The 13,273-nt window shown below is 36.6% G+C and overlaps 1 protein-coding gene across 1 annotated transcript in view; it reads right to left on the bottom strand.

Annotated features, from left to right (window-relative positions):
• RELN (reelin) overlaps positions 1-13,273 on the bottom strand; it is a 551,032-nt gene that overhangs the window by 234,223 nt on the left and 303,536 nt on the right. The window contains exon 11 of the mRNA XM_004390724.1: positions 749-863. Coding sequence (XP_004390781.1) covers positions 749-863 — 115 coding nt within the window. The remainder of the gene's footprint in view (positions 1-748; positions 864-13,273) is intronic.

Below are 13,273 nucleotides of genomic sequence, written 5' to 3'. Positions count from 1 at the left end.
TTAATTGGAAGACTAAACCAATCATAATACCAACTTTATAAAAGTTCAAGGTATCTTTTCCATTTAATTATCTTATACCTGAAAAGAAGCGGCCATACTGAATTTTATTTTATGATTATAAACTATACAGAAGTAGCAAGCATAATTTGAGTTTTGCTAACGTAACCAAACCTTTTTAACATGAATGAGTTTCTTCTTCCTCAAGTATTCTACCTCATTTTCTTGTTAAAGGATTTAAAAAAAAAATAAAGTTCTATCAAAATTATGATAATGGCATTTTAGAAGTGGCCACAGGGAAGTTAACAGGGAAATGAAAGAATTAGAGATTATATGCAAAAGGCTCAGCGGCTATTAACTCATTATCATCACAGACTGGAAGGGATTTAAGGGGTCATCTGATGTATTCCCAGACTTGTAAGCCAGGCCACAGCTAGGCCACATAGAGAGATGGGTGGTCATTTTATATTATGGAAAATGTCATTATAAAAGTCATGATTCCACATGAACTTTTACCAAAAATAAATAATTTGTTAAATAGTAGGTACTACTGACAGTGGGAAGTTTGGAATGGACAATGACACTACTCTTCAAATAGGGTAGGTGATAATATGGGCACCCATCTATTTCAACATAATTAACAATCAGAAGTACTTTTAAACCATAAAGAATAAAGTTGGTGGTAGAATGAAGGCAAATAGGGAGGTAGAAATCTATCTATGTCATAACTTACGAAAATACTTTAAATTACAACAAACCTAATTTTCTCAAGCTGAATCCAGTCCGCAGTATTATTCTTTGTATATGACACGATGATGCTGGGGTCTGAATAACTAAAGCGACATGAACCTGAACCTGTAAATAACAACAACAATAAAACTGAGAGTTAAAAAACAGTGAAATCAGACATTAGCCTTCCTGATAAATATCTTAGATATTTTTCTAAATATTTTGATATTTCTGTCTAATATTTTCCCCATTCTTCTAACTATGCTGAAATTTCTTGTGATCCATTCTGATAAATATTATTTGATGAATAAATTTAGGAATAAGAAATATTGTGAAAAAGGTAAATTGCAGGAGTCTTTAGAGATACAAGCATTAACAATTTAAATGATATAACAAGCACTTAATTCTCTGCTGAGAAATAATGTCTAAATATTATAGAATGATTAATAATACCATTATGGTTCTTGAAAGTTAGTATCAACAGTGATTACTTTAAATGTTACATGAGACATTAAATTGAATGAGGAATAAAAACACCAAATATTGTAAAGAAAATTCAAGTACTAAATGAATGAGAACTATTACAGATGTGCTTCATAATACCCTACTGTAGCCCAACATTAAAGATTTAAAAGATATTATGTTCCTTTGTCAATATTGGGTGATGATTTCTCACTATTATTTTAAATATTGAAAATACAAGTATCAAAGCAAGTTTTAAAACTCTGACAAGAATTTGCTTCTACATGCTCAATGAATTCATACAATGAAGCATAGCATGATTATAATTTCCAAGATCTTAGAATACCACAGACAACCATGAAACATTTGCAAGAAGTTTATTGTAACTGCTATTGCAGAATTTTTTTATACAACATTAAAAACAAACGAACCAAAAGAAATAGTGCAATTTATGTTTAGCTTTCCCCCATCTGCTGGTGAAGCCTGTTTCAGCAAATGGCATCTGTTGACAGTTTTTACATTTGTAGTACTTAGGGGTTCCCAGCTTTAATCAGACTCATTTATTTTATTTCAGTGGTGTTTAGTACAAAACCAGCTAGTTTTCAATCACCAAAGCTGGCAATGCGCTAAAAGGCCAAACAGCAGTTTTGCTGGATTTATTCTCACAGCCAAAATATAGGTGAAAAAGCATAAAAGAAAGGGGTACTCGAAAGAGAGCCACCCAGCAACCCCGGGCTCAAATAGAAACCCACCTTATGCCATTTTAATCATTGCTAAATTCCACCTTTCATAAGCAGCTGCTTAAAATAAATAGCAAACTGTGTGTCTGGAAAAGGAAACAGGGAGGATTGTGTGGGAGAAACTTCAACACAAATAAGAGGGAGCTCTGGCAGAGAATCTGCTATTTCAAAGGAAAGTTCAAATTAGCCTACAGAATTTAAATGATACCTATGGCCTTCCTTTATATTTTATATACCATAAGTACTTAAAAGCAAACATATAAGATGAATCCCTGAAACAGGAAAGGGTAGAATAAATAACCAAAAATGTTCTTTACACTATACAATTTCTTGTAAATTGTTTACAAATTCAAAAGAGAGAAGGTAAGCTGGTATACATCAAAACAGAAATGGGTCTACATATGATCTTGATGACAAATATGACTTCATTCCTGTCTATGTTCTTATATCTTCATGCTGTTGTGAGATTAAATTCATTATGCATCCATAAAATAAAAAGGGACCTGACAGGTGACTCACTTTTCCTCAGCCCCTGAGTCACTAAGTTTTCTCATATCTAGTCTCATATCTAAAACATTAATATCTTTTGAATCCACCTCCTCCTCACCATTCTCAATGGACCCTCATTATGTCCTGCCAGGACTCTGCCATGGTCTCCCTGCCTCCAGCCCCACCAGCCCTCAGTCAGCTACCCTGTTGCCAGAGTGCTCTTTCTAAAAGTGAATGGAATCATGTTACTTCCCTGCTTAGAATCTTTCAAAAATTTCTCAATCGCCCCAGCATAAAGCTGCACTTCCACCCCCAGTCGGGTAAACGTGCACAGCTCCTAGAGACCAGATGTGTACCCTGGGAAAAAGAACTGGCCCAGGGTATCTTACAGGGTTTCCAAGTAGGAAGATGGCTAAAAAGGCATAGGCACTCCATCAGAGGGGTGGACAATGGGAAGACCAGGACTGTGGTGTGGGATACAAGTGGCCAGCCAGAGGAGAGGCACTGCCGATGCCAAGGCAACTGCAGGGGCAGGTCCCCAGCTGGAAGAAGCGTGCCCACCAATGCTCCCCAAGAACCAGTCAGCTTTGGATATCTGCCTCACCTAGACACCACTCACACTAAACTACCATTCCAAATGGCACCAGTCCAATGAATAAATGATTCCCATCCAACACCAAGTGCAGCCTGTGCCATACTTCGTTGCTATTAGTTGTCCAGTCGTGTGTCATCTTCATGATCATTGGTAAGTTTGAACTTATTACTGTGCCACATATACTGAGTGAAAATTTATTTCACACAATCCCTTCCAAAATGCATTCCCACTGCCCCACTGTAACATAGACTTTAGTCAGCAGAATCAGACTGATCCTTGCCCAGACTGAGAATGGTTGCTTGATTCTGTCTGGGGTGAGGGGAGGAAAGAATTAATAAGTGTTCACTCCTTTCCTATGTGCCAGGTGCCTAGTGTTACCCCAACTTCCTGCACCCAGATGCTGTGATGCAGAGCTACCACATCCCCAAAGCACTTCTTATGCAGTGGGGAGACAATAATAAGCAGGTGCCACCTATAACAGGTATTTCTCTCCTCTTAAATGAAAGATGTTTAATTGTCAAAGCTTAAATTTAAAACTGGAATGGAAAGACAACCCCAAATGTCAAATGTAAAATACCCTCTCATTTGCAGATCTGTTACCCCTGCTTTAGATCATTCTAATGTAATCCTTCACTCTAAGTAGCAATTTTTCAGGGATTTAAAACATTGCTGAGAGGGAAGATAATTTAGAACCATGGTGTTATCAAAGTATGATCTGAAAGCCATCAATGGGCTTACACTGGTCTAAAAATTCAACTGTTTTGTTTCTTACCCACAAGGGTACAAGTAAGCTATAAAGTGATTTTAAAAGACTATAGTATTCATAAAATAAAATTAGTGAACTTCTAGCATTTACTGAGGACCCCAGCAGTCTAAGAAATCTGGCTCCCATGGAATGCTGCAAACAGCAATTATAGCAATACCCACCGTTTGTGGGAGGACAGATATTTTGTGTTAAAGATACCTTATCAGTGCTTTTTCCTTTTGGTCTTAGTTGTCAATTCTTGATTTAAATTGACAAATAAATTGGTAATAATAAGGATAAACCTACAGTTATTTACAATAACTGTCACTTACATTACTGTTGGTTATTTAGTCAAGCTCGTAGTGTACAATAATGGATTTTTTTTATCAACAACTGTATTAGCCTATCATTGTCTTATAGTTTGTCCTATAGCTTTAAGACATATGCATTGCTATATAAATACAAGCCATCTCTACTGCTCTGATGAAGTAGATGTCTGCATATGGGCTGAAACTATCTTGCAACTGAACAACACTTCATTGATAATGCCCTGCCTAAGAATTTGTGCTATTTTAATAACTTGCTTTGTATCACCAAGTACAAAAATACTCGGTTATTTTTTTTTTGAATTTTCATATTTTAAAGATAAAATTATATGTTTAAGTTCATTCTTAGACATAGTTTTGTGTTAAAAATCTGAAAATTAGAAAAAAATATATTTCATTCTAAGTTCATTCTAAGCAAAAGGTCATTAAAAAGACAAGAAAAAGAAAAAGACAAAATGGATGTCAGAAGAGACTCTGAAACTTGCTTTTGAACATAGAGTAGCTAAAACAAAAGGAAAAAATGATGAAGTAAAAGAGCTGAACAGAAGATTCCAAAGGGCAGCTCGAGAAGACAAAGTATTATAATGAAATGTGCAAAGACCTGGAGTTAGAAAACCAAAAGGGAAGAACACGCTCAGCATTTCTCAAGCTGAAAGAACTGAAGAAAAAATTCAAGCCTCAAGTTGCAATAGTGAAGGATTCTATGCGGAAAATATTGAATACCACAGGAAGCATCAAAAACAGATAGAAGGAATACAGAGTCACCGTACCAAAAAGAATTGGTCGACGTTCAGCCATTTCAGGAGGAAGCATATGATCAAGAACTGATGGCACTAAAGGAAGAAGTCCAAGCTGCACTGAAGGTATTGGCGAACAACAAGGCTCCAGGAATTGACGGAATGTCAATTGAGATGTTGCAACAAATGGATACAGCACTGGAGGTGCTCACTTGTCTATGCCAAGAAATTCAGAAGACAGCTACCTGGCCAAACAACTGGAAGAAATACATATTTAAGCCCATTTCAAAGAAAGGTGCCCTAACAGAATGCAGAAATTACTGAACAATACCATTAATATCACATGTAAGTAAAATTATGCTGAAGATCATTCAAAAGTGGTTGCAGCAGTAGATTGACAGGGAACTGCCAGAAGTTCAAGCTGGATTCAGAAGAGTACATGGAACAAGGGATATCACTGCTGATGTCAGATGGATCTTGGCTGAAAGCAGAGACTACCAGAAAGATGTTTTCTGGTGTTTTACTGAGTATGCAAAGACATTCAACTGTGTGGATTATAATAAATTATGGATAAAATTGCAAAGAAAGGGAATTCCAAAACACTTAATTGTGCTCATAGGCAACCTGTACATGGACCAAGAGGCAGTCATTCAAACAGAATAAGGGGATACTGTGTGGTTTAAAATTAGGAAAGGTTTGTGTCAGGGTTGTATCCTTTCACTATATTTATTCAATTTGAATACTGTGCAAATAATCTGAGAATCTGGACTATATGAAAAATGAGGTATCAGGATTGGAGGAAGACTCATTAACAACCTGTGATATGCAGATGACACAACCTTGCTTGCTGAAAGTGAAGGGGACTTGAAGCACTTACTGATGAAGATCAAAGACTACAGACTTCAGTATGGATTGCATCTCAACATAAAGAAAACAAAAATCCTCAGAACTGGACCAATGAGCAAAATCACGATAAACGGAGAATGAGCTGAAGCTGTCAGGGATTTCATTTTGCTTGGATTCACCATCAGTGCTCATGGAAGTAGCCTTCAGGAAATCAAATGATGTACTGCATTGGGCAAATATGCTGCAAAAGACCTCTTTAAAGTGTTGAAAAGCAAAGATGTCACTTTGAGGACTAAGGTGTGCCTGACCCAGGTCATGATATTTTTCCGTTGCCTCATATGCATGTGAAAGCTTTACCATGAATAAGGAAGACAGAAGAAGAATTGATACCTTCGAATTACGGTGTTGCCGAAGAATATTAACTATACCATGGACTGCCAAAAGAACAAACAAGTCTATCTTGGAAGAAATACAGCCAGAGTGCTCCTTGGAAGCAAGGATGGTGAGACTTTGTCTCTCATATTCAGACGTGTTATCAGTAGAGATTCTTCTCTCACTTCATGGGCAGCTCTTTCTCAGTCTCCTTCATGTATTGCCCCTTTCCTGATTGACCTCTAAATGTATAAGTGCCTTTCTCTTATCTATATTGCCTACTTTGGTGATCTTACCAACTTTCATGGCTTTATATAACATCTATAGCAGATAATATCCAAGATATATCTCCCATGAGTAGCCTGGGGCCACTAACAAGGAAGGATCCTTCTCTAGAGCCAGTGCCCTGATTTGGACTTAAAGTCTCCAAAACTGTGAGACAATAAATTCTTATTCTTTAAAGCTACACACTTGTGATATTTTGTTGTTGTTGCTGTTGTTATGGCAGCATTAGGTAACTAAGACAGAATTAAAATATGAGAGACAAATTATATGAGTAATTACAGTAAATTTTTAATCCTTCTATCAGCCAGTTAAGAACTTGGCTGCTAATCAAAAGGTCAGCCGTTCAAATCCACCAGATGCTCCTTGGGAACTCTATGGGGAAGTTCTACTCTGTCCTATCGGGTCGCTATGAGTCAGAATCCACTCAATAGCAAAGGGTTTAGGTTTCTTTTTTTTTTTATCAGCTAGAAAAAATAAGGTGAGGAATAATGATAGCCATATGGATTATTTTACTTATTAGTAAAGTCTTATCATGATGGCTCAGAATAATTGAAAATAAGCAATTTGCAAAGTCATACAAAATGGTCATAAGCCATAGAAAATCATCCTCAGGGCTCATGCTCTGAGGAATTATCTTCTACTGCATTAAAAAAAGTTCCTCAAATATAATATCTTCTTGATAATAAGACATTATCTTGTCTCTTTAAGTTGATTTACTTTGTTTCTATTTGAATATTTAAGCACATTATCACACTGTCCTAAGGCGGAAAAAAAACCACACTTTTATGTTCAGGAAGAAATCTAATAGAATTGTAATCTTATAGAAAAATCCTCATCTAAAAATTGCTATGTAATACTCTAGTTTCTCTTCATATCGTACAAATCTTTCGCCTTTTTAAAAATTGCTATGTGATGGATTGATAAGAAAATCTTTGATGGCTACATGCATCTTAGAATATATCATACAGCCTTAAACAGATCTTCTTTAATTTTTTTCCCATGGGAGAACTCTACAGCTAATGAAGTCAATGCTTGTTAGCATTACCAGTAATTTTGCATAATTTTATTCTTAACTTTTTAGAATGAAATTTCCTCGATATAAGGCATCTTACAGAGAGGCATTACAGTACAGAGGTTAGGAGAATGGACGCTGGAGGCAGGCTGCCAGGGTTGGAACCTGGGCTTCGACACTTCTTAGCTGTGTGACCTCGGGCAAGTCCCTTACCCTTTCTGTGCCCCAGTTTCCCAATTTGTAAAATGTGGATAAAAACAGCAACCATTTCATATGACTATTGTGGAAATGATGGAGTTAACACGTGAAAAGTGCTTGGAAAACAGTTCTTGGCGTAAACTATTTAATGTATTTTAGCTATGATTCAATAATTTTTATTTCATCAATTTACTTATCCTAGAGAAAGGAGCAAATGCCTGATGCTATTTGTTTATGGGCTAAATATTAAATTTAATTACCAGCTGATCAAAGAACTTCTGGCAAATTTTTATCTATATAGCTTCTTTCACTTTGGGCCATTTTCCTACTTTTTGCTGGAACTGGTAGAAGTTCAGTAAAGAAATGAAAACTGAGGCCCAATTGATTAACTGACTTGTTTGTTAGCATCACTGATAAATGCATTAGTGGAGGAAGAGAGGGTCTACTTGGTAAAAAAAGAGAATATCCTGGGAGTAAGATAGTAAGCATATTCAGCAATAGCAACAAAAAGATAAATTTCATAAAATCTGTGTAATTGCTACAGTGGAGTTGAAATTTTGGGTTTGCAGCTCCTAGCATCCAAAGAAAATAGAAAAACTAATCAATTAGAATTTCCATAGCACCCATGAAGAAAAAAGAATCCCAGTTACTCATGAAAACAACCATGGCTGCTACGAACAGGTGGGTACTACTATGTACATTCCATTTTACAGGTAACGAAACCAAGGCAAAGAGAGGTTAAGAAATTTATCCAAAGCCACATCTGCCAACAAATAGGATTCAGAATTGGGCAGACCAGATCTATGCTTCTGACAACTTTGCTATTGTATTTTTATGCAAGTAATACGTGTCTCTTACGTTTGTTTGCCAACTTTGCCCTCCCTCTGTGAAGTATTTTCATAAATGCTGTTATGCCTTTTTATTTTACATGTTACTGTAAAAAAAATAGCATAGAGTGCTTATGAAAATACCTCATTGGGGGAGGGCATGGTTGGCAAACAAACATAAAAGGTGTGCATTATTTGTGTAAAAATACAGTATATTGCCCCTGGTATACAAAACATACTCTCTCTCTCTCTTTTATTTTTTACTTACAATTACCATTTAATTGTAGGAAGAAAAAGGATAGGATGAGGTCTAGGAAGGTTCCCAACACAAAGTTTTCATGTCCCATAAAAGGGACGTGCTACCATCTCTCATGCGTGGATGTCTTTCACCAACCAGGAAGCCCATGGAGCTTCTGTGTCCAGAGCTTGATGGCGAAGTGGTTAAGAGCTTGGCTGCTAACCAAAAAGTCGGCAGTTCGAATCTACCAGCTGCTCCTTGGAAACTCTACGGGGCAGTTCTACTCTGTGCTATAGGGTCGCTATGAATTGGAATTGACTCGATGGCAATGAGTTTGGTTTTGGTTTTCAATTATGTAACGCAACCTTTTCTTCTGAGGTCAGCTGACATCATGAGGTGGTTTTTCTGGCCTTAACAGCCCCTTTACCCTGAGGTCAGCTGATATTATGAAGTGATCATGAAGTATTAAGTGTTGGAACATTCTGCCTTTTTTTCTTTTTTTAAACAGACACATTTCAATGTGGTCTGAATATATTTTCCTATGGACATCTTCCTGCATATTTATTAAATATGTATCTTTCTTTTACCTTCTACATTAACTCCTTAGACCATCTCTCACCCAAATCAACCTGACAATTTCCTAACTGAGCTCTCAGGGAAAACAAAAAATTAATCTTATTCTAGAGAATGTATTAGCCATTTACTTAAAAAATCTATAGAAAGGCCCGTTAGAGAGATTTTTGAAAATGTATATTCCAAAAAGATAACATTTTAACATTTTTCCAACTGGGAGAATTTTAATTATGTAGACCCACCCATTGCTGGTGACAAAAAAAGGTACAAGCATATATTAACTACAATAGGTTGAACAAGGATATGGCAGCTACTTTAGTATTTCTTGCAAAGCTGTCTTAACTGAAATGGACTACATAATAACCATATGTTCAGACAAATGTATTCTTTGTTGACTCATCATTCAATATTGTTACCCAGTTCTCGGATTTAGGACCATAGCGGGCAGACATTTATGAAATAATGAAGATGAACGTTCTCACTTCATAGGCAAGCTGCCAAGGGTCCAGATGGGCTTTACCAAATACCTAAGATTATGTGGTGAGTTCAGTTGGCAGAGAAGAGACTAGATGGTCTGACTCCCAATCCAGTGCTCTTTCACTTCCTCCATTTATACTAACAGCAAAAGTTGTCAATAAATGAGTCATAAAGGCATGTAGTGTATAATATTCTGAATGTAAAAAATCCATGGTTTAAAATATCTACATGCAATAAAACTATTAGTTTGCATAAATGATGATTACTAATTAAAAACTGGACCACTAGCTGCAGCAGTATATTGGAATCTCCATGGCTCCTAAACACAACTACTGAGATAGGCAAAAGCAATGGAATATTAACAAAGGAAAGGTGACAGGATATTGGTACTTGGAAGGGAAGGTTGAGGCTACTTGCAGAAGAGTGTGAAAGAAGTAAGGAAGTGACAATAAGCATATTATCAGAAAATATACATATATCAATATAACATATATAAATGTAGTGATAATCCTAACGTATTTAATATAGGCAGAGGCAGATGTACCCCAAGCTCATGAAGTTTAAGCTCTAGGGCTCCCCATGTATATAGTAACCTTCCAGGGCCCTGGGAGGAGCCCTAGCAATGCGTTCATGTGACCATGCTTAATAACACTTGCAATTGGTTAAGACTGCTGTCTCCATTCTGACTTCCCCTTCCTCACGCTCCACTTCACGTCAGGTGGTTAGGAGTGGCCGTGTTGCTTTGGGGATCCAGATAAGGGGAAGCTTGAGTTGGAGATACATTTATTTTGGATTTAGTGTGATATGATTATGTGATTCATAGGTCACTTCCATTTAAAAGTGTACCATTTTCAGCGTAGGAAGGGTTTACAGGAACACTTCTATGGCCCACTGTGCTGACTCATCCAACATCATGACTCAAGGACCATGATGGCAAATTGCTTAATGAGTGACATCAATTCAAAGAACAGTTAAGATTAGTTATTGAGCAAAGAAAGTTAAGGTGCCCTGACACCTTATAATTCATAGAGAAAAGAAATAAGATACTGATTTTTCCAATTTGATAATGATCCTAAAAATTTACATGACATTATCAATAAGGAGATGTGAAGGTAAACTATTAATAATAAAAAACAAATTCCGATCCACCAAGCTAGAGGCAGACTGAATTATTTTTCTATTTTCTCTATACAAAATATTACAAAATCATCGTCACATGAGAAGCCGATTTAAGAGTATGCAGCCAAAAAAATCATAAAGAAAAAAATATTAAACGGCATCTCAGGTAGTTAATAAATAAAGATTATATTTCTGGATTTTATAATGCTTGTGGTATCGTTAGCTTCTAAAAAATGTGTAATTTGCTATGATTTCTTTTCTCATTCTAAATAAATATTCACAGTTTACATAGTTTTGAATGTGTAACCTCATATTATTTTCTTAAAGACACCCTCATCCCCTGCCCAAATTGCACATAAACTTCAGGCCCCACAATACCTGGACATACACCTACAGATAGTATGCTTTGCATGTGTGTTTTTGCATTTCATGAATGTCTTAACTCACAGGTCATAAAGGACAGGATTCCAGATTCCAGAGTTCAATTTCCACTTTGCTTAACATGGGATAATACAGTGACAAATGCGGGACAACAATAAAGAGAATGAGAATGTACGACTTTTTAAAAAACGATTTTTCTTCTCTATTACTTAAGCGTGGCTTGGCTCAATTAAAATATTTTATAAGGAAATGAATCACATTGCAATTGAATTAGGATTAATGAAATGACTTTTAAGTAATTGTTTGCTTACACTAGAAACATACTGCTCATTTTTGGGCCACGTTGGAGATGAACCTGAGTGAAGCCTACGCTGACACTCGTGAAGCTCAGGGGTTCAACAAAAGCCAGAGACAACCTGTTACTTCTGGGGTTCACTAACCTGAGTACTTCTCCTGGCTGAGAGAATTCTGAAGGGCATTTAGAATTTATAATGTCAACAATACACAAGCACATGAACAAGTAGCAATTATGTACTATCAAATGAAGCCTATATTAAGCACCCTGAAAACCTGTTCATTTAATAGCCCGTTAACCATAAATACATGTATGAAGGGGAATGCAAATACTTTCAGGAGGTTTTCAAAAGTCACAAATAAATTTCTTTCAAAGAACAGCTTGATTTGGTATGAAATCAAGGTCACTTAGAAAATAGTAATATTAGCAATTTCTTCCATTAAAAATTCAAGAATTACTTCCTTCTTTGGAATAATAGCCATGCAGAACCACAATTCCTTGGAGTTAGCTGAGTTTCAGGATTCAAACTAATTAATTAGTTAATATATTTCAGAAAAGTAATATGGTACATATACCATATATTATGCAATATCCCCAGCAACGTCTGGGGCAAAGTTGTATAATCAACACATTAATATTTCTGTAGCGAGATGCATGAAGATTCACATAAGTAGTATAAATAAAGATTATAAACAGCCTTAAATCATTCCATGTCTGGTCTTGCTGCCAAATGAATTCAGGTCATGTCAGGCACTGCCATCACAGAAATAAACAAAAACAAAAAGGCAGTTTCTCCAAGTTTTTTCGTAATTTAGAATTACAGATTAGGGATTGTGAGCCTGTATTTGCAATGGCCACCTCTATTTCTCTTCTCTTTTATAGTAGACAGATAAATCACTTGGTTTTCAGTCTCCCAAGGCCTGGGTAGTTTTATTTTTATTTGGTTATGTCCTTCTCCACCAAGCCCAGGGTTTTTTAAAGTAATTCAGAGCAGAAACAATAGAAGGAGCTACTGTCCTCTTGGGGATTGGTAGTGGTTGCCTGGAGCAGCCTCCTTCCCCAAAGGTCTGCCTTAAAAACAAGCTGCCTTTTCAAATGTACCACAGAGCCACAGAGGAGGAGAGAATTGATCTTGCAGAATTTATATATGGGCAAAGCACTGCCAGAAATCATGCCTCAAGATAGCAAAACAGGGTCCATAAATACTGGAGTCTGAAGGAGGGTCGGACAGAGCCCTGCTGAGGATTCTTGCAACATAAGTGCTGCCACTGCCATTACTCACCTCTCAGACCTCAGAGACAAGCGGGGCTCTAAGAGTAGCATGTAAACAACCTCATTTAATATAGGAAGATCATAAAGTTATGAATTGGATGTAATCTGGCTACTTAGAACTCCCAGCTATGACTGGTGCCAATCTTAGCACCATCAACATGTGCTTTCATCTTTTCAAGGTGGATAAATGGAAGACAGTGCCATTAACTTGAAGTTGTAGTGAATGGAAAGAGAGAGACGGATGGGGAACTTTCAGAGATGCTTTTAAAGAGCTAGACGCTGTCACTCCCAGGGGATTTTCCATGTTACTCTAGGCTGGAGTCCTCAAGAAAGGGACTTGCCTCGTGCTATATTCAAATGTGAAAACTGTGAAGAGCAACATAAAGATAGTGGTAAAATAAGCAGTTCTGGCAATTATCCACTTTTTATGTTAATAGCCATTTTTGAGGACAGTATTATTCACTAGGCAGAAAAACAGTCCCACTGCAGCCAAAAGCAACCAGAAACACAGTAAAAACTTACTTACTACTTCACAATTCTTCTTCAAAAATTCTGCCT

The sequence above is a fragment of the Trichechus manatus genome, unplaced genomic scaffold (genome assembly GCF_000243295.1).
Source record: "Trichechus manatus latirostris isolate Lorelei unplaced genomic scaffold, TriManLat1.0 scaffold00326, whole genome shotgun sequence".
NCBI lineage: Eukaryota > Metazoa > Chordata > Mammalia > Sirenia > Trichechidae > Trichechus > Trichechus manatus.
Note: the sequence above shows the minus strand (reverse complement) of the source record. Positions and strands in the feature narration are given on the sequence as shown.